We start from the raw sequence: 27,556 nt of genomic DNA, 5'->3' as shown, positions 1-27,556 counted from the left end.
ACAATTACACAAAAGGTAAATATAATTCTTAGAGGCGGACGAGTACAAAATATAAAAAGAACACACCCTTAATCATGACCTTTTAGATTAGAAAGTTATTACTTCTATAAAATGAATAGTATTAAATATTTTATCCATCCCAAAGTTTTACTATTATTTTTAAATTAAGATGTTCCAACAATTTTACAATATATATATATATATATACATGAAAAATTTTCTTTTTTTATTATTTTAAATATAATTTTGTAAAATCAAAATTACAAAAATAAGAGAAAATTATTAAAATTTTACGGCCTCTCAAAATGTACTATGAGAAACTTCAAAGAAAGTATAAAAATAGTCAATTGTACATAATAAATGAATTATTAGATTTCATTTATTTTAAAGTTAATTATAGTAAAAAGGATTGGCAAATAATAGGTTTATTTGGTTGTGATTTGAATTTCAAATTATTACTATTTATTTTATATAAATTTTAATAAAAATATATTATCAATTCTTATAAAATATCATATTAAAATATAATTTAAATAAAAATTCAAATCAAATTTATTTTATTGTTTAAATAACTAGTACAAATATATGAAAATATGTTAAATAATTTCCTGTTGTTAAATGTCATTGGATATACTTTCCTATTAATGTTGTAAAATAATTATTATTATTATTATTATTATTAAATATAAAATATATTATATATATATTACATAAATACTTCTTTATACCTAGTATAAAAAAAAAACTCTACCAAAATAGAATGGATCCAGTATATATTTTCAATAAATTTTCATATATTATAATTATTAAATTAACATATTTTTTCGAACTATATATCTATTACATTAAATGAAATGAAGATATATCAAATCAAATATATATTTATCTCTTTTTTTTTTCTATATATAAATAGACTGCAATATCATTTCCTTTTAATTTTTTATCACATTCAGCTATGGATACTTAGCGGAGATCCTCGTACATTGTGAATAACCAAATTCCAATTGAAATGAAATCTTTAGAATAAATCAATGCAATTTAGGAGAAAAAATGAATTATCTTTTATATATATATATTCTATAATATACAACCAATGACTTTTTTCTACGTAGTAATAATATATTATATTTTAATTAAAAATCAGTATTATTTTTAACGCATTTATATTATATTTTGATTAAAAATCAGTATTATTTTTAACACCAAATGTGCTACTTCTATATATATATATATCTTCCTTTTGTAAGTTTGTTAGAGAAAATTGTCTTTCCCTCCAAGTTAATATATATATAGATATAGTGTAAGTACCAAACATCAACCAACACTTCCTAACTAATTCATATATAAGTGTTCATTTTATTGTTTTCAATGTTTTCTTATAGCTAAATAATGGGGTTTGATAAGTTCTTCATTTTCTTCACTTATATTTACTTTTTTATGCTATCAACCCTCTTATATTCTCGACATTCTTCATGCATTGATCCGGGGTGTGACTTCTACCGGGGCCAATGGATTTACGATGATTCGTATCCTTCCTATAAAGCCTCACAATGTTCGTTTATTGAAGATCAATTTGATTGTATAGGCAACGGAAGGCCCGATAAAGCCTACCTCAACTATAGATGGAAGCCCGACGGATGCCAACTTCCCAAGTAGGCGTAGAATTATTATATTGTGTTTATGTAATAATTTATTCAGTTGTCGTTATAAGATCTTTATTTGAAAGTATTTGATTTTAAATATGACAATTCGAAGTTGATTTAACTCATTTCGTGATGACTCGGTTTTGGATTAAGCCTAAAAATCTAGATCTAGACACAACCTGATTTTCAGTTCAATTTTTTTAAAAAGAAAAGTAATTTTAGTTATATTTTATGTAATTTTTTTTTATTAAAAAATAAATTATATCAATCTAAATAAATACAATTTATAATAAAATAATATTTTTCTTGACTTATATTCAGTTATATTAAGTTGTTTTTTTACTTATACTTAAACTGTTTTGATAAATCGGGTCGGGGTTAGACACGGTCCAATTTGCATAAATCCAAAAAACAACTTGGTTTTACAAATATGTAATTGGTCTGATTCGAAAATCTTTCGAACTCTAATTTATAAATCCAAATATTTATTTTCATATGCTATAATCAAATTTTCGAATCATGTTTATTTTTGCAAACTGTATTTGATATACAGATTTAGCGGGCAAGATTTCGTGACAAGGTTTCGAGGGAAGAGAATTATGTTTGTAGGGGACTCACTTAGCCTCAATCAGTGGCAATCTCTTACATGTATGCTTCATACATCTCTTCCCAAATCAAATTTCACCCTTGCCAAAGTTGGAGATGTCTCGACATTTTATATCCCGGTTTGATATATCTACTATTTTAATATACATGAACTTTTTTTTTTTCTTTCAAACAACGATAATTATTCATTTAAAAAATTATTTGCAGGACTACAACATATCACTGATGCTATCTCGAAATGCTTTTCTAGTCGATCTAGACATCGTCAATAAGAGTAGAATTTTGAAGCTCGAGTCTATCCGTAACGGAGAAACGTGGAAAGGTTTCGATATGCTCGTATTCAACACATGGCATTGGTGGCTCCACAAGGGGAAACAAAAAGCGTACGGACCTAACTATTTATTACATAAAGCATATAACAAATACTATAAGAAAAAATCATTTTTGTAACGGAACTTTTTTATTTCTAAATCTATTTTTTTTATGTTACCAATGACGTTAGAGACAGAATTAGGAATAGAATTACGTTAGCTACGTGAACTTTATGGACGAAATTTTATTACAAATATATTATTTTTTTTTGTAGCGAAAATTACATGTTTGATCAACCAAATATTCATTTTGTTACAATTATAAATATATTTTTTTATTGATTATATATATATATATATATATATGCAGATGGGACTACATAGAGTTTGGTGGTAAAGTATATGAAGACATGGACAGATTGGTAGCATTTAAGGAGGGACTAAAGACATGGTCAAAATGGATTGATTCTAACATAGATCCTTCTATTACCAAAGTTTATTTTCAGGGCATCTCTCCCACTCACTACAAGTAATATTCTTTCCTTTCTATCTTTCTTTGTAAAGTACAATTTAGTTTTTTTTTTTTTTTTTTTTAAATAGTAGTTTAAATTTAATATTTTGTGAACTATATATATACATATCCGTGTAATATATTTTTTAGTGTGTTTAGTTGTGATTTTCTTATATATATATATATTTATGTTTATATATATATATTGAATGTGATATGATAAATAAAAATTAGTATTTAATATAATATATAGTGTTTTATGAGGAAGATCAACAAGTAAAAATTTGTAATGCAAATCACGAGTAACACACTAATTTTGTTTGTTTTGTGAAATGATTGGAAATGAAAAAAATAAAATAAAATTGCGAAGTATAAGAAATTGTGTAGTAAATATAAAAACAACTATAGTATATTAATTTTTTTGAAAAAATATGTCTTAAAAAATATAGAAAGAATACTTAGAGTTAGTTTCTCTTAAAGTTCTCTTTTAATCATGCAATTTATTTTCTCTCCAACAATATTATTATACATTTCACATCTATATTCATATAAAGTATTACATTCAATAAATATTTTAATTCATAATAATAATAATAATAATAATAATAATAAACTTTTTTTGAGATTTGAAAAGTTTCAAAAATAATAAAAATTTAATATTTGATGTGATATTTTATAAGATAAAAGAATATACTTGATGTGTTGTTTTTATTTTTTATTTTTTTTAAAAAAAATTACTATTGATAAATAACAAATTTTTTAAAAAATATCTCTGTAAACAAAAGTTTAAAGCCTTGTCAAAATTATTAATTAACAGTGGTGCCGAGTGGAATGCATCTACAAAAGGGACAACATGCCTCGGAGAAACCCTACCGATCATCGGGCCGGCGTCCGGAGGCAATTTGCCGGCAGTCGAGGTGGTCAAGGGAGTGATAAATAACATGACGAAGGTGGGGATTGTACGCCTTCTCGATATAACAGAACTTTCGGCATTGCGAAAAGATGGACACCCGTCGGCGTATGGATTGGGAGGCCAAAAGGGCAACGATTGTAGCCATTGGTGCCTCGCCGGTGTCCCCGATACGTGGAACCACTTGTTATATAGCATATTAGTTACCAGCATAAAGTCATAAAGTCCTAACGTGTGTATTGGAAAATAAATTTGGGCAAATAATATGCTCCATTTTCATCCAAATATATTTTCATTTTTTTTTTATTGTTATCTAAATCTATTCTTAGGTTTTTTTATTTATTTTTTATTTTTATTGTTATCCAAATTTATTCTAATTTTTTTAAGTAAAAAACTATTTTTTTTTCTATTTTCTCTTTATCCAAAAATGTATTAGTTTCTATTTTATCTATTTTCTTAAAATTTATGTCCAGTCAAATGAGCATACAATTTGATGACGAAGGGGGTATTATTTTTTTTACTTAAGGATCCTTTTATCGATGAAAAATTACTTTTAAAAAATATAACATATTAAATATTTATTTTTTATTTCAAATGGTATACAAAATATTGCATCTTATACTTATTTACACCAAATAATTATTTATATTTAAATTTTTTACTATTTTTGAATTTTCAAAATATTTTTTTGACTGTAATTAAAGCCAGTCTTAATATTTAATCCTTTTGCACACAAGCTACAATGCTTCATAAACAAAATTCTATTTATCATCTAATTGTGGGTTCATTTGACCTGTTACATATTTTTAAAATGGATATAAAAAAAAAAATTACTTTTATGGTAAAAAAAAGAGTAAAAAATATGATTTTTTTTATTTAAAAAAAAATCGAGAATAAGTTTAATAACAATAATAAAAATAAATGAAAATAAATTTAGACGACGCAAATAAAACAAGTTACAACGAATCACCACGGTCGTAATAAGAATGACAATTTCTTCAATGATAATTACCAAAGTAACACAACAATTTTATCTCATTCGTTAAATATACACATATATAAATAAGTAGTTTTATAATTATTAATGTATTAAATTTTAAAATCATGTATTTGATCTCTTATTATTTTAGTGATAATTGAAAGTTGTATATGTTTAATTTTTCACCTGTAAAATTTTGACAGAAATAATCGTCATAATCAAAATCGCCACTGAATAAATTTATCATTGTTTATCAGATTTACTACAAAATGAATATATATCATAGATGTAGAAATACATAACTAGCATATATTAGTTATTAAAAATATGAGAATTCATATATATATATATATATATATATGTATATGTATACATTTGTTTATTTAGAAGACATATATTTAAACTATTATAAACAATGGAAAATTGGTAGCATTATGTCTTAGGATAAACTTGTCATCGTAAAGTTATGGATTTAGACGGGCATTTCCACAAAGATAACAAAGACACAAAATGACCCTTTTTTTTCTTAGTATTTTTTTAATTCATACAATCATGTATGTGAATGAAGATACAAAGACATGAATCTAACACTCTAATCAAAACTATCTCCCAACATTACACCAAACAAAATTTAAATAAAAAAAGCATCAAAAGAATGCTTCCATCCACATAATACAACACACAAACTCTAAAGAAGAAATATCCTCTCTCACTTTTGCACATTAAGTCTTACCTATAAATGTAGCCATAACACAACTATGGAGGATCAACTATCAAGCACACACTACCACTAAAATAAGCCTTTCCCATCCCATCATCGGCCGGTGTTTTCAACCTGTCAGATCGATTTCAATCCTGCGACGATAGTTTCTAGAGCATGGAAATCACACAAACTAAAGCAAATCAATGAAAATGCACTCTTGGACTCGTATTATTTTTTATTTTTCAAATTTTCGGGAGCTATGAAACAATCCTATTCAATATATTAAATAGAGAGCACACCTGACAGATAGTTCCCTCAGGCAGTCGGGAATCATCACGAATGTCTTCTTCGCTTAGAAGAACGAGCATTGGAGTTACGATATTGGAAGCTCTGCCGGGGAGAGGAACTTATATCAGGCACATATGCCGTGGAGTAAGATATATTCTCGTTGTAACTTCTAGGCCAGTGAAGCCCCGATGCTGTTGGTGGAGACGGCATCTGTGGTACTGCCCAGAATGAATCCGGGGCCTGCCCCAAAAACTCATCGCTGCCATCTAATTCTGCATCAGCTGCCCGGAGTACTGGGGAGAAGTCGGAGTCACTTCCGAGCTTCCCGCTGTCAGCCTGATTAAATTTTTTCGAAAAATTGAAATTTCTTAGCACTTAAGATCGATCATCACAAAATAAGAGAAAACATAACCGATAAAAATTAATCCTAATAATACCTTAGAAGAGCCACCGTCCATGAAATTATAATTCGGATTGTAATCACTAAGTGCAAGAAAGTCATCCAGATGCCACTGTGAAACGCTTCCGGTCACAGATCCTCCATTAAAAGGCATCTTTGATGATGAATAATCGCCTGGTACAGTAGCTTCAACAGGGAGACTTTTACCACATTGACCAGTTTGTGAAACCGAACCGTTCTTCGGCTGAGAGCGAGGGTCCGGCCCTACATTTTTCTCATTAGACTGAGAATGCAATTTCCCCGAGGATGATGAAGGTGTACCAGGCTCTGCAGCTTCAAGGCCTACTTTAACGCCGGTGAGCAAGAACCTCTGGTGAGCTGAAACCAGAGAATTCGCTGTGTGTATAGCAACATCACATTTTCTACAAAGTAACGCTCGGTCCTCCAGGCAAAAGAAATAGCCAACTGTTTCCTGGGAAAGATTACAACACGAGCATTATACCCTACCGAATCAATAAACATAAAACAACAGGTATGTTGTCACCCACTACGTATCAGTTTATAGTAACAAAATGCCAGTGAATCCGATCCTGGCAACCAAAGAAAGGATATTTACTTTGATGCTGTTTGTACATAGCAAATCAAAGTATAATGCATCATTAGTATGCAGCGTAACAACCAGAAACATCCGGTATCAGTTAATCCACACATTATTAATCATGACTAGAGTTCCTCTCAAATATATATCGAGCATAATCTTCACAAACATTTGCAGAAGGGCCCCTCAAGATTAGTTGAACATAAACATAGAAAAAAGGGCAATAATATAAACAGATACATGACCCTATAAACCTAAAACTTTTAAAGTGGCCATTAAACGTGGTGTTAGAGCTAAAGGGACACGATGCATATGCTTTGTATGATAACAGCATGGGGCACAAGCATGGCAACCTAAAATGTCTAGTCATGATAGCACATGGTTTTGCTCCCCAATCGACCCACTTGAGAAAGACAAAATGCATCATCGACGGTCCCAATATGCTGATTGAAATGCATGGCACAAAATTTTGATCGATCCTATACACCACCTCCCATCCCAAGACCACAAACCTTTAAATTGAAGTAGGTTAGTACGGAATTTAATAATCGTGTACTCAAGACTCGAAACCGAGCAGTGGGCCGCGGTTGTTAACTAACCATAACATACATTACGAACATTCCAAAAATTATGCCCTTGGCCTTAATGCAGGCCCTCAAAAACTTGATTTGATTACTATTTGACAAAAACATATCAGCAATACAAAACACTTGGATCTAATTAATTGATATATAGATCAATCCTCTGTTATCTACTTATTTCTTGTTCTCATCTTTCTTCCTGTTCAAAATCCAAGTGGGAATTGGGATTTTTAGCATCTATCAGCATCACAGTTGACTGAACACAACAGAAGAATTTAAAAACAGATGTGAAATGAATTGAGTGTAATGTCAAAGCAGCTCAGCCTCAAGAACATCAACAAGCATTAGAATGAAGACAAAATCACTATAATCAAATCAAAAAATTCACAGAAACAAAAAAATCAGTCCTCGATAATGCATCACAAGCAAGTTCAACAAATACGCGCCAAGATACTCATCAACATTAAAATAATCACTGAAATTACTGTTATCTATTATACTCATAATCTAATTCCCAAAAAAAAAAAGTAATGGAGAAGAAGATCATCCAAAAACCTGGCAAATATCACACTTCGGCATCTGTGCAGACGAGCTCGACAGCGGAACCCTCTGGTGCTTGCTCGCGAGCTTGTTCGCCGCGTGCACTTTCTGATCGCACCCCCAACACAGCGCCGCCTCGTCGGCGCAGCAGAGGACGTTCGCCTCCGCCGCCTCACACACGTTGCACTGAATTTTCATCGCTCCTATATAACAACAACTCCAGCTCGAAATTAAGCAGCAACACCGCCCCGATCCTTCACTGAATTTGGACAAAAATAGAGAAACTTCAAGGAACAAAGCACGAGCACCCGAGGCTGGGCCTCAGCCTTCAGAAATGCGTCCAGATTCAGTAGGATGCGTACTGAGCTTGGTGGTGATTTAATGGCAGCCGTCGGCTACGTCTAGTAGGGAAGCGAATGAAGGAAGTAAGGAAGCAAGGCCAGATTATTTTCCAATTTTTAAAATAAATAATAGTATCATATTTGGGAAAAGTCATTAATTAATTATATCTAAATATAATAATATATATATTAAAAAATAAAAAATAAAAATGGTTTTAAGGTAAGGCGGTTAGGAACGTGTCCGTCTGTGAGTGTTAAGAGGCGCTGAGCTGTAATTTGCATAGAATATATATATATTTTTTATTATTTTTTCAAAATTCGGAAAATATCTTAGCAGTGAAGAATTCTGCATTATATATTTATATATTAATCGAATATGATACTGCCTAGAATTGTTCCTTTTTTTTATATATTTGAAATATAATAATAATAAAAAATATAAATAAATATAGTATATGTATTTGTAAATGTTTAATACATTGGAAAAATTCATTTGATGAAGACTGAATGTTCTATACGGGTTGGCAAAATAGTAGAAAAGCAAGGCTACCAAAACTAATATTAAAATATAGTGAATTTTTAGTGAATTTTTATTTATATTATAAATATATTATTATATATGCAATTATTTATATATAAAATTAAAGGCTAAAAATATAAAAAAAATATCTTATACAATATTATTATAAATAATTACTACTCTCTCCGTCCAACTAAAAAGTATACATATTTCTATTTTAGGACGTCCAATTACTAAGTAAACATTTCATTAAATACTTTATTTTTTTTCACAAATACCCTTACTTTACATCACATCATTACCGACAAAAATGTCATTACACTACTTTTAACTATCAACTATAATTAATATACTATTAGTTATTAAACACTGTGTCAAAAGTAAATGTATACATTGTAAGTGGACGGAGGGAGTATAAGTTAACTTATGATAACTTTCTTTATATATATACTCTCTCCGTCTCACTTAAATTGTTCCATTTAGTTTAGATTTTTAGGTATTGGATAATTAGTAAATAATTTAAAAGTATCTTAGTTAAAAAATTATAATTTAATAAAAATAAATATAGATTAAGATAACTAAATAGTTTAATTAAAATATAAAAAAAATTATAAATTATGAAATTTAAAATGTGATTGTATAATTATAATTCCAAAAAATGAAATGACAAATTACGTGAGACGAATAAAAATAGAAAAAATAAACAAATTAAGTGGGACCGAATGGAAAAACCTCACTGGTTGTTGGTGAACACAAAAACTGTAGGTACACAGATAAGGGTCGACGAACTGACGCTGGAGACCGAGAGTGCAAGAAACAATATCAATGCACTTAAATAGCGTCGCACGAGGACGTCTGCGACTTAAAGTGGGGGAGTATTGTGACAGGTTGACATTTTTGCCCCAAGTTCTCAGCCATAGTCCGTCTCATGTGTGCGAGTCCCTATCTTGTACGGATGATTGACGGCGTATATCTTGGTGCAGGTACGTGTTCCGCATAATTCTTCCATACTGTATGGTATATCCCAGCGTGTTGCGCATAAAAGACAACTGGTTTGGGCCTCAACACATGCGTGGCCTACGCGCCGGACGTGTCAGCATTCTGACACGTTACATATAATCTCAGAGCGGACCTTGACGCTAGTGGCGAAGAAGCAACAGAGTGGGACATTGCTCAGTAACGGAGCATGCCCGTTGGCACGTTAAGGATTGACATTCCATACACTACAAGAAAATCTTACTTTTCCGTCCTTAAATATACGTTTCCGTTACTAATGACATTAGAGACGGAATTAAGGATGAAATTATGTTAGCTATGTGAACTTTAGGGACGGAATTCCGTTACAAATATAGTATTCTTTTTGTAATGAGAGAGGGAGTACTCCTAGGGTAGAAAAGTATGCTCGACGGGCCAAGAGGGCCGAACATTGCCCGTGAAGGCGAAACCATGTTAAGGATGATGTTTAGGTGAGTTGAATTGAATTTAATATAAATTAATTACTTATTTTTTTTTTTTAATATTGTCAAATTAAATATATTTTTTATATTTAAAATACAATGACAGCTTTTGGTTATATAATTTCTTATGTAGTATATTTTTCTTATTTATATAAAAATGTAATCTTTTAAAAAAACTAATCTTTTCGTTTAAATTCAAAAAGACTTTTAGAAATTTTATAATAAATTAAAAAATAATAATATTTTATTAGTTAGTAGAAGTGCGAGATTTTAATATTTTTGCCTTTTAACTTTATATATAAAATAATTATAGTAATTTAAGTAAAAATTAAAGAGAATTTTAATATTAGTGTATTATTAATTTTTCTAAAAAAAAAATACTTTAAGTATGACAAAATAATAATAATAATAATAATTTTTATATTATACTTAAAATATATTTTATATTTAAAATATTAACTCATTATATATTTATATTGTTTCAATTCAAAATTTTAATATTTACAATCTATACTCGATCCAAACCTCACATGCAAAACACAACCAAACACACAACAAAATATGAAAAAAAAAATAATAATAATAATAATAAAATGAAATATATTGCAATTTAATAGTAAACCCAAATTCCCTTGATTTTGTTTAATTTGTTTTATTTTCTTTTGATTTTTTTTAGTTGAAGAGTTAGAATTTGGGTGTGTTTTATTTTTTAAATACAAATCAATATTATTTAGTTTATATAATTATAGGATAAAATTATATTTTTTTCAATTTAATTCAAAGTATCATTTTTATTATTTTATTCTATTTTATTTTAAAATATTTTTTTCCTATTTTTTAAAAAAGTAATTATATATTAATACTCTCTCGGTTGTGTAAATTTATGCTCATTTGATCGAGCACGAATTTTAAGAAAAATAATTAAAAATAAAAATTTATTCTTTTTATAGTAAAAAAAAATAAAAAAATGATATATTTTTAATTAAAAGAGAAACAATAATAACTTTGGATGAAAAAAAAAAGTGAAAATAAATATGAATGACAGATAAGAGTATCAAAATACTCATCTTTTACTTAAATTACAAATATAATATTACACGTACAATTATTTATACATAAATTAAAATGGTAAAAATATCAAAACTTTTATACACTTCTACTAATTAATATAATAATTTTTTTTTTGAATTGAGTGAGTATTTTTTTTTTTCCCACATCAAGTTATTCTTTATATAAAAATATATATTTAGTATGAGAAAAAGTGTTAATAATATAAAAATAATATTTTGTGAATGTATAAAATATATTATTATATATATTGTGTTGATATTTATATTGTCTTAAAATACTGGGGGTGTTTATTTGGGTGTTCAGATTTTGAGTTGTGATTTGAATAATAAAATTTTTAATTAGAATAATTGTATAATATGGTATAAATATGTGTTACCTTGATGTTTTGAATATAAAATTAATTTTTTAATAAAATATAAAAAATAAAAAATAATTGTTTGATTTGATACTTTTGGAATAAAACAAAATTGATGAATAGTAAAAAATTTTATTTGAATAGTAAAAATTTTGATTTGAATAGTTGTATGATGTGATATAAATAGGTGTTGATACGATATTTTGAATGTAAAATTAATTTTTAGTACTCCCTCCGTGCCATATAATATGAGTGTATTACTGTAAATACGAGAATTTAGTTAAAATATAATTAGTAAATAATTAAGAAGTATATTAGTAAAAATAATTATAGATTAAGATTAAGATAAGTAAATATTTTAATTAAAATTAAGAAAATTATAAAATTTAAAATACGATTAAAGTGCATAATTATATTTTCAAAAATAGAAAGGACAAGTTACGTGGGACAGACGAAAATAGAAAATATGGATAAATTATGTGGAACGAAGAGAGTATAATATAGAAAATAAAAAATAGGTGTTTGATTTGATATTTTTTTAAAAAAATAAAATAAAATAAATAATATATTTAAAATCCAATATCCAAAACAAACACTCCCATATTTAAATTAAATGATAAAAATAAAAATCACTATGGTAAATACTACTCCCATTTAATTTTCCAGCTCTACGGCGCAAGTACCACAGACCAGCAGAGTTTTCTTTTTAAATAATCTCTCTCTATCTCTCTCTAGATATATATATACACACGTGTTTATACGTCAGCAATGAATGGTAGCGTAACTGAAAAGGTTTGGTTTCATCTCCATGGCTCGTCCGTGGCTACTGCAGTGCAGTGTACCCCTTCCTTCTTCTTTCTCTCTCTCAACTCTAAACAACACTTTTGTCTCTTTCTCTGCCCTCGGTCTCTACTGTGCATGAGCTGAGCTGAGCTGAGCTGAGATAATTATCGAATTTGGAGTGATAATGCATGCTACAGGTTAGTTACAGGCAGTTTATAGTTGTAATGTGCGATCGCTCATTCTTTAATGGAGGGAGAGCTCATTGTTTGTTATATATATATATATACTCTCACTGCTGCCTGCATGGAGTTGCTCTTCACAGCCCTATCTCTCTCTCTCTCTCTCTTCATTTTGATTTTCAGACTACTCTGCGAACGCTCTTCCAGTTTTGGAGTGATTGTTGTTGTTGCTGTTGTTAGGTTTGCGATCATCAAAGCGGTGAGAATAGTTGAATTTCATTTTCTTTTTCCTTGCAGCATTACTCGTTGTTTATTCGAATTAGTTTGGTGATCAGGTTAGAGCTACTGTGTGAATTTCGCGACGCACGTTATTGAATTTGATCTTTCCTTTCTTCTTCTTCAATTTGAGCTGTGTGTGTGTCTTGAAGCTGATTTAGAACTCTGATTTTTCTGCATGCAACGCGTTCTCGTTTCGACAGTGGAACCGAATTTCTTCTTTCTTTGCTTCAAGTCTTGTATATATTCATGTCTGTATGTATCTCTGCGATTACAGAGTCCACACATTCATCCATACTGCACCAGTGTTCGTTGTTCTTGTTTGTCTACACACATAATTCACAGTTCGATGAATTTTGGGTACTGTGTTGGTTTTTGGGCCCATATTTCTGAAACCGCTGTGGATCCCATTCTCTGAATCTCTTTCTGTGTGCACTATATCTTCCTTCCCACGTCTTTCTCTCTCGAACGGATAAATTTTGGCAAGTGCCTTTCAGCGTCGACTTCCATTTGAGAAAGCAAAACTGATTTCACTGAAAATCTGCAAAAAAATTTCTGTTTCCGCGAAACAATTATGCAATTAATTACCCCTCATTTCATACTGGGGAGAAACTGTGCCAACGCCTGCTTCTCAATTTGTCGTGCTAATCAAAATGCAGGGCAACTGCTTCGCGGCGTACGTGAACTTTGCAGCATTTCGGAAGTCGTGTCATAAAAAATGGTGGTCGGCACGTATAGCAACGATTCACAAATCCCCGTCACCCGACTCGAAATACTTGTGAAAAAAAGAGCGCTGAAGATAAATGGCAGTTCTTCTTCTACAGAAGAGAGCAATGGTGGGGACAACGAGATTAAGAGCCCTGGACATGCTATCTCAGAGATTCTCGCTGTAGAAAACGGCTCGGAAGGAGCAGGGCCGGGAGCCGTCGGCCAAGAGTCGGAAAATGGCGACTCAAAGCCTGTCGGGCCAAGATTGTTGGTGGTTGCTAATAGGCTTCAAATCTCTGCAATAAGAAAAGGTGAAGACTCTTGGGCACTGGAAACAAGTGCAGGAGGTCTAGTGAGCGCTCTTATGGGTGAGCAAGCATTTACTGCACTGCATTGAAATTCCTTGTTTCTGCTCCATCACCATGCCTTTGAGTTTGACCCGTAATTTAATTATGGCACTAAATGTCTGGATCTTTGTGTCTCGAATGCTTCGTTCATTTGGGTTAATGTTTGTGTCTTGATATAGGTGTGAATGGTTTTGATATACGGTGGATTGGTTGGCCCGGTGTAAACGTGCCGGACGAGGTTGGGCGCAAGGCTCTTACGAAAGCTCTGGCTGAGAAGGTTGGATGGTTTTGGGATATTGGTTTTATACATCTTAAATTTCATGGAGTTTTCATCAAGATATTGCCATTGAATTGTTCTTTTTGTTCACTCTGCAGAGGTCCATCCCTGTTTTCCTGGACGGAGATACCTTTCATCAGTATTACAATGGATACTGCAACAACATTTTATGGCCTCTTTTCCATTATCTTGGCCTTCCCAAGGAAGATCGACTGGACACCACCAGGTCTTTCCAGACACAGTTTGATGCTTATAAGAGGGCAAATCAATTGTTTGCTGCTGTGGTTTTAGAACACTACAAAGAAGGTGATATTATTTGGTGTCATGATTACCATCTCATGTTCCTGCCTAAGTACCTGAAGGAATCTAACAGTGGGATAAGAGTTGGGTGGTTTCTACATACTCCTTTCCCATCTTCTGAGATCCACCGGACCCTGCCGTCTCGTTCAGAAGTACTCCTTGCTGTTCTAGCTGCTGATTTGATTGGGTAATATGCTGTTGCTCTAACAGTTTATAACATAATCTGCCATTTGCTCTTTCTTAAGAAGGATATGCTATTTGAAATAAAACATTTATGCAGCATAATCTATGTGGAAAGCCATAGATTGAATTCAATAATTTGAACAATATCTCGTGTTATTCTGCCAGTTATAGTGAAGACCTAAAGATATGCTTTATCGTTTTTAACTTCTGGCTTGACATATTTTGTTTACCCTAAAGGTCCTTCCTTTGAACTTCCCCTTAAATTTGGGATTCCACAGCAGAATTCTGTCATGCTATGTGATTTGTTTCTATCTGGTCCTTTTGGGGCACTTTGTTTTGTTATCTTGCATGGATCTTGTTGAATGCTAATCTATTACACATGGCTTTATTTCCAGTTTCCACACTTATGACTATACCAGGCATTTTTTAAGTGCATGCACTCGGATTCTCGGACTCGAAGGCACTCCCGACGGAGTAGATTATCAAGGGAGAATAACTCGTGTGTCTGCTGTATGATCCCACAACTTTTATTGGAGCCCTGTTCCTTGTAATTTGCTCCCAGTGCTGCTATTTGCCTATGGTCTAGAAGTAGATCTGTGAGTAATCTCAGATGTCTCCAATGTTCTTTGAATGCAGTTCCCAATTGGAATAAATCCCGAGAGGTTCACGCATTCTCTTGAGAAGCCAAAAGTTCAGGACATTATCAAAGACTTGAAAAGAAGATTTGCTGGAAGAAAGGTTCCTCCCGTGTCAAGTTTTCCATCCTTCACATAGTTTACTTCATTTTGTCAACTAAATTTGAATTCTGGCAGGTAATGCTTGGCGTGGATCGCCTTGATATGATCAAAGGAATTCCTCAAAAGTTACTTGCCTTTGAAAAGTTTCTTGAAGAAAATCCAGAATGGCGTGAAAAGGTGGTTTTGATGCAAATTGCTGTGCCAACAAGAACAGACGTTCCTAAATGTAAAGTTTTAGGATGGCTTCTCCAGATTCGCATTCATCCCCCAAACCAGTATTTAGCTTCTGGTGATATTTGTGTACTCTATTGTTCTGGAATTTTGTCTGTGATTGTCATCTGCAGATCAAAAACTTGCAAGTGAGGTTCATGAAATTGTTGGGCGGATAAATGGAAGATTTGGAACCTTGACTACCGTTCCCATACATCATCTGGTTAGAAAATTATACTCAGCATCTTATACTCTTTATGATGGTTATTAACAATGTACATGCCTAGCAATATTTAAAAGGCAAATTCCAAATAATTAGGTCTACTTTGCCCATTCTATAACATGATCTATCAACTTTGAATACTCCACTTAGCCTATCCCTGAAATTTAGCACATTGCATCAATAATAAGCGCAACTCAATAAAGTTTGTCTTCTAGAACCTAAGACTTTACTTCATCTTCGTTGATTGGTCGGTCCCCTTCCAAATAATATTGATATATTTTTATTTTTTTTTCCCTTTAAATTGAATACAGCAGAATTTGAATGAATGAAAGTTATCTTACTATTGTCTGTTTTTCTCAGGTGCAAAAATTGATTAACAGAAAGGTTTTTTTTTTTTTTTTTTTTTTTTTTTTTTTTTTTTTTTCTTATGCTACATTTAGCCCTCCAATAGGACCAGTAAGATTGATTTCCAACGCATACATGCTTTGATTATAAAAATGTGACTACTAAGCAATTTTCCTTATTATTTTAATGCCCCTGATTTTTTATTTTTTATTGCAGGACCGTTCTATCAACTTCCTTGAATTGTGTGCGGTGTATGCTGTCACTGGTAATATTAGCTGCTACTGAAATCTGAATTTTTAAATTTCCTCCTGTTCGTATACAAAGTAAAACTTCTGTGTTTTGTAGTTTTGGCTGCAATGCCCCAGCTACATGTGCAGCTTATATGCAACTGTAGCATCCCTGTTGATTGTCAACTGTAATGGTTGAGTTTTAAGTTGAAGTTGAATTGGGAGTGAATCAACGTTGCTATATGATGTAATACGATTAACAAAATTTAACATATATTTTCAAATAATAAAAAAGTATAATTTTTTTTTATAATTAACATATATTAATTTTAGAAAAAAATAGGGAGTTTTAAATGTATATAAATATATATTTTTTATTGAAGAGAGATAGAAATAAAAGATTTTGAGTGGATTCCATATGATATAATATTTTGAAAAAAAAAAAGTTAGCATACTGCCAACCGGAATTGAGGTGATAAACCAAACACACCCTCAGAATGGCCAGTTACAATTCAAATTTATGTACATCACCTTTTGATTGTGTGTGGCAGTGCTTAGAGTGGTTTAAAACTCCATATTTTAGGTGAGATACTAAATGAGAAAACTCATCATTTATATGTCCAAATCTTTTTGTTCTTAAATATCTTGTATTGCATTTCTCCTTTTGCTTCAAATTGCTCCTTAGACAATGTCATGTGCTAATAGTTCAAATAGTCCTACTAATTGTTTCCCTTTATTTGTACTCCATGATTTTTGTTTCTATTTTAGAATTGTAAGAAATAAGGAATGCACTATGCTATTATGGTGGACCAAGTAGAATTCATAGTGCATAATAACACTAAAACCTCCCTGTGAATTTCTATATTTTAAAAAACAAGAAAAAAGGCTCAATTCTATGTTTTGCTGTACTTAAGTTATTCATATCCTTTTTGACTGGTTCTGTTTTTGATCTTCTCTTATACAATATAGAACAGCTACTTTGCAATATGCCAATTCTGGGGGACTCAAATCTTAGTCTTTCTTTCTAGTTTAAATTATAAGAGGATACCTTAACTAGGATTTATGACATCTCATTTTATCATGCTTGGCTACTTACTCTATTTGATGAAGCACAGAACCTTTCTGATGACTTGTGTCCTGGTTTCATTGATTCATAGATGTCGCACTTGTCACTTCCTTGCGGGATGGAATGAACCTTGTCAGCTATGAGTTTGTGGCATGTCAAAATTCCAATAAAGGGGTTCTCATACTCAGTGAAGTTATTATCCCACTCTGATACTTTATGATTATATATCTACTTTGATTGAGCTGAATATATATATATATATATATTGTTCAATATAACAATAGAAAATTATCAATTGTTTCAAGAAGAGATGCAGAATCTTTTTTTATCTGCACATGCTCAGCATCTGTATATGGCACACACTTTCTTGCAAATGCAAAGATGCAGGCACATATTTCTTGGTTCTTTTCAAAGTTGCATGAATCAGTTATGTCTCAGTAGTATGGTTGATAAAATATTCATCAGCCTTGGTATTACTGTATTGAATCCATAAGCTTTGGCATTACTTGTAAACCTTTTTCAGGTAAGATTTCCCATTTTACATGTATGTCAAGTATGTTTGTTCAATTATGCTTTCGTTTCGCATTTTGATGTTTGTTTATCCTCTACTCAGTTTGCTGGAGCAGCACAATCTCTTGGTGCCGGAGCACTTCTTGTAAATCCTTGGAACATCACAGATGTTGCTTCTGCAATAGAGCAAGCTTTGAATATGCCGGCAGAAGAAAGAGAGAAACGGCACCGGATTAACTTCAATCATGTGACAACTCATACTGCTCAAATGTGGGCTGATTTCTTCGTAAGGTGTGTTAATAATGACATAGTTTGAATATACCTGATAAATGGTGGGAGTAATGTGTATATAAGAAAAGGGTGTGTTTGTTTAGTGAGATTGTTGGAAAAAAAAATTATGTGAAGTATAGGGAACTGTGTAGAAAATATAAAAATAATGAATGTGTATAATGAATTAATATTTTTGGAAAAACGTGTGAAAAAAAATTGTAGAAAGAACAAATCCTCAGTTATTTGGATAAAGGTCCAGAAGTTTTACCATTGTCCTCTGCTTAGAATTCAGATCATAATGGTACCTCAGTTCTTTTGCTTCATAAATAGTCAATACTAATACAAAAAAAAAAAAAGAAATGTCTGCAGCTTTAAAACTGCTTGAATTAAAAATAAATAAGTACATAAATCAATTGTCATTCTCCACACAGTAAATACAATTTCTGATTATATAACAATTGCACCGGAAACAACAGTGTTCGAATATTTGTTAAGAAGGGTTTGTGGTTTCAACTTAAAATCAATTTGTGTTAAGTGGAGTACCTTTCACCCTTCTATCCAAAGGGGAGTTCCCACAATTTCCCAATATGGGACAATATTCAATATGATAATCTCGAAAATCTTAATCGGAATCAATAGCTAATACGGGCACCATGGCTCTGATACCACGTTAAGAAGAAATTCGGGTACTAATTTAAAATCAATTGGTACTAAGTGGAGTAGTCATTTACCCTTATATCTAAAGGGAATTTCCCACAATTTTACAATGTAGGACAAAATTCAAAAACATTTTAGTTCTACTACATCACAGCCTTGGAGGATTTTTTGGACCATCTTAAACATTCAAGTCATTTATTGCATTGAGTTGTGTTAAAATATATTTAGAAAATATATTATATTTATGGTAGTTATTTTATTTAAGAGATTTGTAGGATTTTTGCATTATTCAGATTTGTACGTCATTATAAATATGTACGAATTCTTATGATTGAAAAAGAGAATTTCAGTTTCATATTCTAATATGGTATTAGAGATTATTTTTCTATAGCTTACCAACCCCCGTTTCTCCGGGTACATTCAACCTGGATTGTATCCGGAGGTCTTGTGATTTTGAGATCATGCCTTTGCAAGTCTGTCTTTTTGTAAATCGGTCTGCTATCTGTCATCTGTCCGTTGTTTGTGTGCAATCTGAAATCTATCTGCTATCTGTCAGTTGTTTGTCCGTTGCTTGCATTTGTTCTGCGATCTGAATTATATTTGCATTTGTTCTGCGATCTGTTCTATGACTTGTCTGGTGTTTGCAATCTGTTGTATGATCTCTCCGATTTTTGCAATGTGATATGTCTGTTGTTTGCGATATGTTTTGTGATATGTCCGATGTTTGCGATTTACAATTTATCGGATATCTGCGATCTACAATCTATCCGATACCTGCGATCTATTTTGTGTGCTATTTGTCTGCGTTTGACTCTGATTCCACTTAGAGTCCTGTCGTTTTTTGTTCCGGTAAAAAGTCATGTCGTTTTCAATTTTGGTAGAGAGTCGTGTTATTTTTTGCTCCGGTGGAGAGTCAACTATTTTCGACTCCGGTAGCGAGTCATATCGATATCGTTTTCGGTTCTGGTGGAGAGTCATGTCGTTTTCGACTCCGGTAGAGAGTCGTATTATTTTTTATTTTATTTTTTTGATAACGTGGGAACCCGTAGCCGCTATCCGAAAGTGCACACTGGGTAAACCCTCGGCCGAACCTAATACTCTGCAAACTAGCCCCGACAGGCAAGTTACACTAGGTGAACTATGTGTAACAGGTGACCTGAGGCGTTCGAGGTTTGAATCCATGACCTCACGATCACATGCCCAACCCCACACCACCAGGCAAGTCACTAGGCGTTCGAGGTTTGCTCCGGTAGCTGGTGAAAAGTCAACTGTTATTTTTATTTGCATTTATATTCAATTTTTTTATCAAACTCAAATTGATTTCTATTATACCGCTTGAGTTTGAAGGGGATATTGAGATATTTTAGATATTCGGTTTTAGATTTAATAGATTTATATTTAAATTTGGTCTTATCCATAGATTATATTATTTACAATTTCATTATCTTCCCCCAAAATTTCTAAATGGTGTCAAAGCCAAATTCTCTCCGATCTATTATATCTCGTATATAATTTTATATTTTTATTGATGTATTTGTTTCTATCTACGATCATACTGTCATTTTTATGCCATCTCCGTCTCTACTAATTCGATCTCCACTGATAAAGTTCTACTTTAAACTCTAACGTCGTTGAGAGTCCTGTTCCGACTCTAACTCTGTTGTGAGCAAACGAGTTCTGCTTTCGACTCTAGCTCTATTAAGAGTAAGCGAATCCTGTTTTCGACTTTAGTTTCATTGTGAACGAGCGGTTTCTGTTTCCAACTCTAATGGTGTTGAGTTCTGATTCTAACTTTGACCCAGTGGACGGCTATACCACTTTCGATCAATTTTTGAAAATTCAAGTTCGTTCGTGGAAGATTTCGGCTATATTTTTGTGGGTCACTTCTGACAAACTTAGTTTGTTCGATCATCTCTTCAGTTTGAGGAGTGTTAAAATATATTTAGAAAATATATATTATATTTATGGTATTATGATTTGTACGTTATTATAAATATGTACGAATTCTAATAATTGACAGAGAGAATTTCAATTTTATATTCTAACAAGTTACACTTACCTCTCCTCAATTCAAGTATTACATAGATTTTCTTACATATTTGTACCTAATATCTGTCGCTACCTGTGCTTAGCTTGATAACACTGTGCATTTGAAATTGAATTTCATTTGCACTTCTTGTAAAAGAGATTGCATTCCTTACCTGAACTCTGTCTAAGCCCATTTGGACAACGAGCATGACCGCACAGAAAACAGTCCATATGTTTTTTGATGTAGTTGTGTGACACAATCTTGTGTTTATTCTCAAATTCAATCTCTGAGATAAATAATTAACCTGCACACCCTCATATTTTGTATTATTTTAAGATGATCAATCTCCTTTTGAGTCTTTTTTGTGTAGAGACTTGTATAATCGGAGTTTTTTTTCTGTTAATTTGAACTGTGGAAACTTGGATAATTTCATAAAATGAAAACTATAATAAGTTTTTTAGATGTTTTGATGGAGCGGCACCTAGCTGGTTAAAAATGGACAGGAATTGTATGTTTTGTTGAATTTCCCCTATTTCTGCAAACAGAAAGTGCATTTTTTTCAACAGATTTCTGCTAGTCCACACCCAACATGGACAAACCTAAGTTGGTGGCTACCGACAGTTCGCTGCGTAAGATGTGACCTCGTATCACTTATATATCTAATTAATGGTTTAAATATAATGAAATTAATAATAAATTTAATAATAACAATATTATTATGATTAAGTGAAACTTGGTCTAGTCAAATTAAAAGTTGTTTAAAACCATTTATCATTATCCCATGTTGATAGAACGTGAACAAGACGGTTTGGTTAGGACGATGAGTTGGATCTTTTGGTTTCTCCCTCTTAGCCTCAACGTCAGAATACATAAGTTAGTTATCTTGAGTGATAGAATGAATTTATTTTGGCCCTTTTATAGGCCGATGAAGAACCAGATTCCTAACGTTAAAAATTAAACCATATTCTATCAACGTTAAATAATGATAAAGTGGTTTCAAACTATTTTTAATATGACTAGACCAAGTCCCACTTAATAATAATAATAATGTTATTATTACTTTTATTATATTTAAACTATTAATTAGATATATTATATCTAATTAATAAGTGACACGAGATCACATTTTACACGATTAGGTCATAATGGGCTTTCTTTATTTGTGGTTAGTGATAATGTGTATTACAACTTCATCTACAAGATTAAGTTTGTTATGAGAATAAGTGAGAACTATTATGAAGTGTATAAGCTGCTTTGTTAGATTCCATATGCGTTTATAGTTTATAAAATGTCAAAGCTTGTGAGCTATTAGATCTTATTTTAAAAATCAGGTGGCAATGCATTTGGATAAATTACCACCTTATAAACTTTGAAATATTAGTTTGGATATGATTAGAAACATAGAACATCGGTAGTATTGAATGAGTAAGCACATTATTGTATTAAAATATACAATGGGGAAACTTCTAAGTTATGGATGTATTACACTTTATAAAGAGCTAAACTCTACATAGCATACTTTTAAGGCTAATAAAAGATCTTGCATAAAAGTACTTCACTACGCACTTTTGTAATCTATCAAGTGTCTTCCATGTTGTTTAGAGAATAACTCATAAGCACACAATTTCTCAATCACTATAGCATCTCACTGAGCATATGAATACAGTTTGTGTTTTTTTCATTGTAGCATGTAAAACTTCTTTATGTATGGCAGGTATTAATGAGAGTGAACTAGGAAAAATAATCTGCACAAACATCTTACTCACTCTGTACATTTTTCTCTCTTGTTTTAAGCTAAGCCACATTGAGTGCTTTATTTTTGCCAAACGGGTGGTTATCGATGCATATTTCATAAATTTTATTAGAGAGAAAGATATTTAGTAAGTAATAGATATAGTAACCTATACTAACACCCTATTTTTTTAATGGTAACTTTAAATTAAATCTTCATTTTATCATAACCGGATGAAAGGAAGCAGCCATGTCTCCCTCTGCCCATTAGAACCATGTTTGCATTTTCATTTTTTTTTGCTTTAGTGTTTTGTAATAGATATAATAGCCTATAATAATATCCAAATTTTTAATAGTAATTTTAAATGAACACTATAATTTATAATAACCTTGTTAAAAGAAGCATACCTGTGATCATATCTTCCTCGGCCCATTAGAACTATGTTTGTGTTTATTGCTTTAGTGTTTTGAGTCATTTGTGAGTGCATTTCACTATTTTATGAGAGTAATATGTGATGTAAACTTGAGTCATGCTGCTACTTATTTGGTTTATGTTTTTGTTTACTTCTTTTTATATATTATACAAGATGATTAAATCGACAAATGCTTAACTGATGCCACTCCATGCATGCTATTTTTACATTGGCTAATAATGGTTAAATGTGTTTATTAATGCACTAATAATGATCTTGGCAGAACAATGAATCAGAAACATTGTCACAACTGTTAATTTGAAAGAAAATGGTTGAGAACTTGAATATTTGTCATGAGCAAATTATTCATGCAAGCACCAGCATGTCTTATAAGCATTACTGATGTTTCCATTTCTATTTTATCATGATGAATGGCTGAGCGCATTACGCCGTTTGTTCATGCTAGTTCTTCTTATGAGTCATGCCAAAATTGCATCATCACTGACATTGATGGATGATGGCCCCACTAGCAACCGGCTTACCAAGTTGATTTTAAGTCATCTGTCTTATCTTCTCATTATTTGTCGGTATCAAAGATGTATTGCAGCACAATTAGAACTAGCAGACCAAAATAATTATTGCCTCATTTTGTTCATAGGATATGGAAATTGGAAATCTGATGTCTGTGCTTAACCTGAAACCTAATGTTTTCGTGGTTGATGTTTGCAGCGAACTCACCCGTACTATCCTCGAAGCTCAGAGGAGAATAAGACAAGCAGCACCTCCGCTTGTTATCAGTGATGCCATTGAGCGTTACATGCAGTCCAAGAATAGACTAATTATTCTGGTATGCTCCTTACCAAGTATTTCACATTAAAAGACATGAAAACTTAATATATATATATATATATACACATATATAATGTGGGACCTTATGTCTATCATAGCACAACTAAATTCTTAGGTATAGATTATTTTTTGAGTTTTAGTTATGAGTCTAAGTGGGGCTCTTTGATTGTAGTCGTCTCTGACCCTCATTTTGCTATTCCTGTGAATAACCAACTTGACAAGTTTGCCTTTCAAGATTAAACAATGTTCTCGATGCAATGTATAATCGGCTGCAGAGCAGAGAACTTATCTTTGTCGCATCTTATGGGTTAAGCTTTATGTGTTTAAATAAGCTCACTTTATGTGCATTTGGTAAAATTATTCTCACTGTTATCAGGCACTGGCATTCAAAAGTCAATCTTCCTTTATTTGTCGGAATATATATTGGCTTGTGTGTCTTTGATTGGTAAGAATTTTAAGTGATTTTTTGTTTCATTTATTGCAACTCCATAGCTTCTGAAAATTGCTGGGTGTGTCTTTTGCGTGCATTTCTGTTTGAATTCTTATCCATACTCCGCAGTTTTTGTTTGATTGTGTGTTTCTATATATGATGTTATTTGATGATCAAATGATTTGGATTATAGAGAGGAAACATTGTTAGTCCTTGTATGTTTTGTGTGTATTTGTGTACGAGGCTATAATTTGTGATAGTAAATGTAATGATGAATTCTTAGAAATTGTTCTATATATAAGGATTTATCACATATGAATTATTTGGGGATGCAATATCTTTTTGTATGTAAGAACTTATATTCTTTCCATTTAGAGGGGAAAAAAACAGAGATGAAAGATATTGTCCTAATACTTTACCAGTTAACAAACAGAAAATAATATCAGTATCTGCATAGGTCTGTTTGTGATTTTGCAGAGTCTGTGCTTGACACCATGCACACAATTAACAGATCATGTAATATAATCTATGCATTTTGGACTTCATGGATTAGCACAGATTGATAGAAACAATTGTAGTGATTTACGATTCTGTTGTGATCTGCATGCTTAACTTTCACTGTTGTGATCAACATGATAACTTTTCTGTTCCAGGGCTTTAATGCTGCGTTAACTGAAACAATCGAGTCTCCTGGAAAAAGAGGAGATCAGATTAAAGAAATGGAGCTTACACTGCATCCTGATGTGAAAGAACCTCTGAGAATCCTCAGCAGTGATCCGAACACAACTATTTTGATTCTCAGTGGAAGTGACAGAAAGGTCCTGGATAATGTATGTACATCATCTATTTTCATTAATTGATCCATTTACCTTACCAACACCTCCCACTGGTTTGGTAGAAATTCGGGGCGTATGATGTGTGGTTGGCGGCTGAGAATGGAATATATCTAAGATCAACAAAAGGAGACTGGATGATTACAGTGGCAGAGCCAAATACAGATTGGATGGATGGTGCTAAGGTATGCATATTGAGCAGCCATGTCCTGCCTCAATATAATCTTGTCGATTTCTAACTCTAAATTCGCCTAATACTTTTCACTACTTCCACAGCACGTCTTTGCGTACTTCACCGAAAGAACTCCAAGATCATGTTTTGAGCTGCGCGAATATTCCCTCATCTGGAACTTTAAATACTCTAGTAGGGAGTTGAATTCAATCTTGGAAATATCATCACACCCTAATTTCCCATTTCCTTTTCTTCCCCCATCGATCTTTCATCAATGATTTCAGATACAGAATTTGGGAGGCTTCAAGCTAGAGTCCTGCTGGAACATCTCTGGACTGGCCCAATATCTAATTCCAATGTCGATGTCATCCAAGGAAGCCGCTCTGTTGAGGTTCGAGCTTTAGGTATCACAAAGGTAGTAGCTAAGCCTATGTGCAACATTTCAAGTTTGTCGAATCCTGCTTTTGTTTGAGCATTACTTAGTATATTCTTGTTGCTTTTCATCAGGGAGTAGCTATATGCTCTATAATAAGCGAGATCCACCATTGCCAGACTACCTCCACCCCAATAGATTATGTCTTGTGCTTGGGTCATTTCTTATCAAAGGTAGATTGTATCCATCACCACTAGTGCTGGTGTGCATGCACAAATTCAACTCATCGACTAAACACTCTTTTGGATGGTTTAGGACGAGGACATCTACACATATTTTGAACCAGAGCCCGGGAGTGCCGGTAGATCCAAAACACCAGATGCAATCAAGCGTCTTCATTCACTGTGCGAAACTCCAAAGCAATACTCGCCCTCGGTTACGAAATCCACTGAAAAACCTTCTTTAAAAGTGTTGGACCTGAAGGCGGAGAACTATTTTTCTTGCACTGTGGGACGAACTTGCACAAAAGCTCGATATATGCTCAATTCCTCAGACGATGTGGCTCACCTTCTGAAGGAGATGGCAGCAGCTCTTCAATAGTATCATCCTCTCGGACTCTCGGTCTCAGGTATTATATCAACCCTTGCTTTGCTTTCCCCTGATCCATCATCAGTATGTTTTTTTATTTTTGGTCATTTGCATATATAGGAAGAAAAGTGTACATGCTTGGTTACTTAATGGACATTATAAAGAAAAATGGACAAGCTACAGATATTCAAAATAAAGTGCTTTATATTTTCATCAAGCTTATAGATGTTTAGAGAGTTCGAAATAGGTTTTGTACTTAGGTTAAATATATATAATAATTCTTGTAAGGTTATTGGTAGATATTAGTATATTTGTTGTGAAAGTGTGAAAATAGTAATGGATGATGTTTGAAGTTAAGGGAGAATGTGATTTATGATGGTTGTGAGAGATGTAAGTCTAGGCAATGAACTCATTGATGATTGTGATGTTCATGAATAATCTTCCTAAGGAATTATACTCAGAATTCACTCACTAGCTTGTGTGATGTACAATTTTAGGCCGATTTTATTTAGTGTGATTTACTAGATCTTGTTGCATGGGTCGAAGAGTAACCTCTACTTGGTTATCTCTAGTTCAATCCAAACTAGAATTTGCAACTCTAACCACTGATGCCAGCTAGTGTCGAATTTAGCATATGACCGCCATGAAAGAGGTGGTCAAGTTGACGTGGTAGATGAACTTTATGAGTTCAAATCCTATCAATGCTTTCTCCATTGAACTTCAGTTCCAGATAATTGAATCAAAATAAATAATTATGATATTGAATAAGACCAAAAATATTTTTAGCCAAGTTAAAGTTGTTTGGACCTTGGCTGCATTTTATAAATAGGCTTAGATGGGTCCATATTGAGGGCTCGTGATTGAATCCAAAAATAAATATTTTCACGAGTGTACTCCTTTAGTTTTTTGTATATATTAAAAAATAATTATGTAAAATGATTTTAACATTTAATACTAGTGTAATTACTTTATTATAATTAAAAATAAATAATTTTTAATAGAACGAAAATGAATATATATATTGGA

General features: G+C 32.1%; 3 protein-coding genes across 7 annotated transcripts; 2 read left to right on the top strand and 1 right to left on the bottom strand.

Annotated features, from left to right (window-relative positions):
* Positions 1-1,389: 1,389 nt before the first annotated feature.
* Positions 1,390-4,261, top strand: LOC127266077 (protein trichome birefringence-like 43). Its single transcript, XM_051296192.1, has 5 exons — positions 1,390-1,652; positions 2,197-2,368; positions 2,457-2,632; positions 2,931-3,089; positions 3,889-4,261. The coding sequence occupies exons 1-5, from the start codon at positions 1,390-1,392 to the stop codon at positions 4,202-4,204; spliced, it is 1,086 nt and encodes a 361-aa protein (XP_051152149.1). The 3' UTR covers positions 4,205-4,261.
* Positions 4,262-5,462: 1,201 nt separating this feature from the next.
* On the bottom strand, positions 5,463-8,546 carry LOC127266127 (B-box zinc finger protein 22-like). Of its 4 annotated transcripts, none has more exons than XM_051296263.1 (4): positions 8,086-8,546; positions 6,389-6,823; positions 5,963-6,287; positions 5,463-5,853 (listed from the first exon to the last, which is right to left on the bottom strand). In XM_051296263.1, the coding sequence occupies exons 1-3, from the start codon at positions 8,266-8,268 to the stop codon at positions 5,997-5,999; spliced, it is 909 nt and encodes a 302-aa protein (XP_051152220.1). In that variant the 5' UTR covers positions 8,269-8,546; the 3' UTR covers positions 5,463-5,853; positions 5,963-5,996. The 4 variants fall into 4 exon arrangements, with proteins under 4 accessions (XP_051152220.1, XP_051152218.1, XP_051152221.1 ...); XM_051296261.1 differs by having other exon boundaries at positions 5,463-5,830; XM_051296264.1 differs by having other exon boundaries at positions 5,463-5,815.
* A 4,968-nt stretch (positions 8,547-13,514) lies between these two features.
* LOC127266128 (alpha,alpha-trehalose-phosphate synthase [UDP-forming] 1-like) lies at positions 13,515-26,830 on the top strand. Of its 2 annotated transcripts, none has more exons than XM_051296267.1 (17): positions 13,515-14,128; positions 14,287-14,384; positions 14,483-14,871; positions 15,263-15,377; positions 15,504-15,605; positions 15,680-15,830; positions 15,949-16,037; positions 16,599-16,647; positions 17,767-17,867; positions 18,289-18,476; positions 24,015-24,132; positions 25,218-25,382; positions 25,463-25,582; positions 25,674-25,761; positions 25,854-25,984; positions 26,077-26,175; positions 26,258-26,830. In XM_051296267.1, the coding sequence occupies exons 1-17, from the start codon at positions 13,771-13,773 to the stop codon at positions 26,540-26,542; spliced, it is 2,646 nt and encodes an 881-aa protein (XP_051152224.1). In that variant the 5' UTR covers positions 13,515-13,770; the 3' UTR covers positions 26,543-26,830. The 2 variants fall into 2 exon arrangements, with proteins under 2 accessions (XP_051152224.1, XP_051152223.1); XM_051296266.1 differs by having other exon boundaries at positions 25,218-25,394.
* Positions 26,831-27,556: the final 726 nt, after the last annotated feature.

Source organism: Andrographis paniculata, unplaced genomic scaffold (genome assembly GCF_009805555.1).
Source record: "Andrographis paniculata isolate CXL003 unplaced genomic scaffold, ASM980555v1 Contig74END, whole genome shotgun sequence".
Lineage (NCBI taxonomy): Eukaryota > Viridiplantae > Streptophyta > Magnoliopsida > Lamiales > Acanthaceae > Andrographis > Andrographis paniculata.
The sequence above is the reverse complement of the archived record's forward strand: the minus strand, read 5'-3'. Positions and strand labels throughout refer to the sequence as shown.

Coding starts and splice junctions, on each gene's coding strand:
- LOC127266128 (XM_051296266.1), top strand. CDS start 13,771: ATGGTGGTCGGCACGTATAGCAACGATTCACAAATCCCCGTCACCCGA. Junction 16,648..17,766: donor TGCGGTGTATGCTGTCACTG/GTAATATTAGCT, acceptor ATTGATTCATAG/ATGTCGCACTTGTCACTTCC. Junction 26,176..26,257: donor TGGGTCATTTCTTATCAAAG/GTAGATTGTATC, acceptor TGGATGGTTTAG/GACGAGGACATCTACACATA.
- LOC127266127 (XM_051296263.1), bottom strand. CDS start 8,268: ATGAAAATTCAGTGCAACGTGTGTGAGGCGGCGGAGGCGAACGTCCTC. Junction 6,824..8,085: donor CGAAGTGTGATATTTGCCAG/GTTTTTGGATGA, acceptor AATCTTTCCCAG/GAAACAGTTGGCTATTTCTT. Junction 6,288..6,388: donor TGGACGGTGGCTCTTCTAAG/GTATTATTAGGA, acceptor AAATTTAATCAG/GCTGACAGCGGGAAGCTCGG.
- LOC127266077 (XM_051296192.1), top strand. CDS start 1,390: ATGGGGTTTGATAAGTTCTTCATTTTCTTCACTTATATTTACTTTTTT. Junction 2,633..2,930: donor CACAAGGGGAAACAAAAAGC/GTACGGACCTAA, acceptor ATATATATGCAG/ATGGGACTACATAGAGTTTG. Junction 3,090..3,888: donor ATCTCTCCCACTCACTACAA/GTAATATTCTTT, acceptor ATTAATTAACAG/TGGTGCCGAGTGGAATGCAT.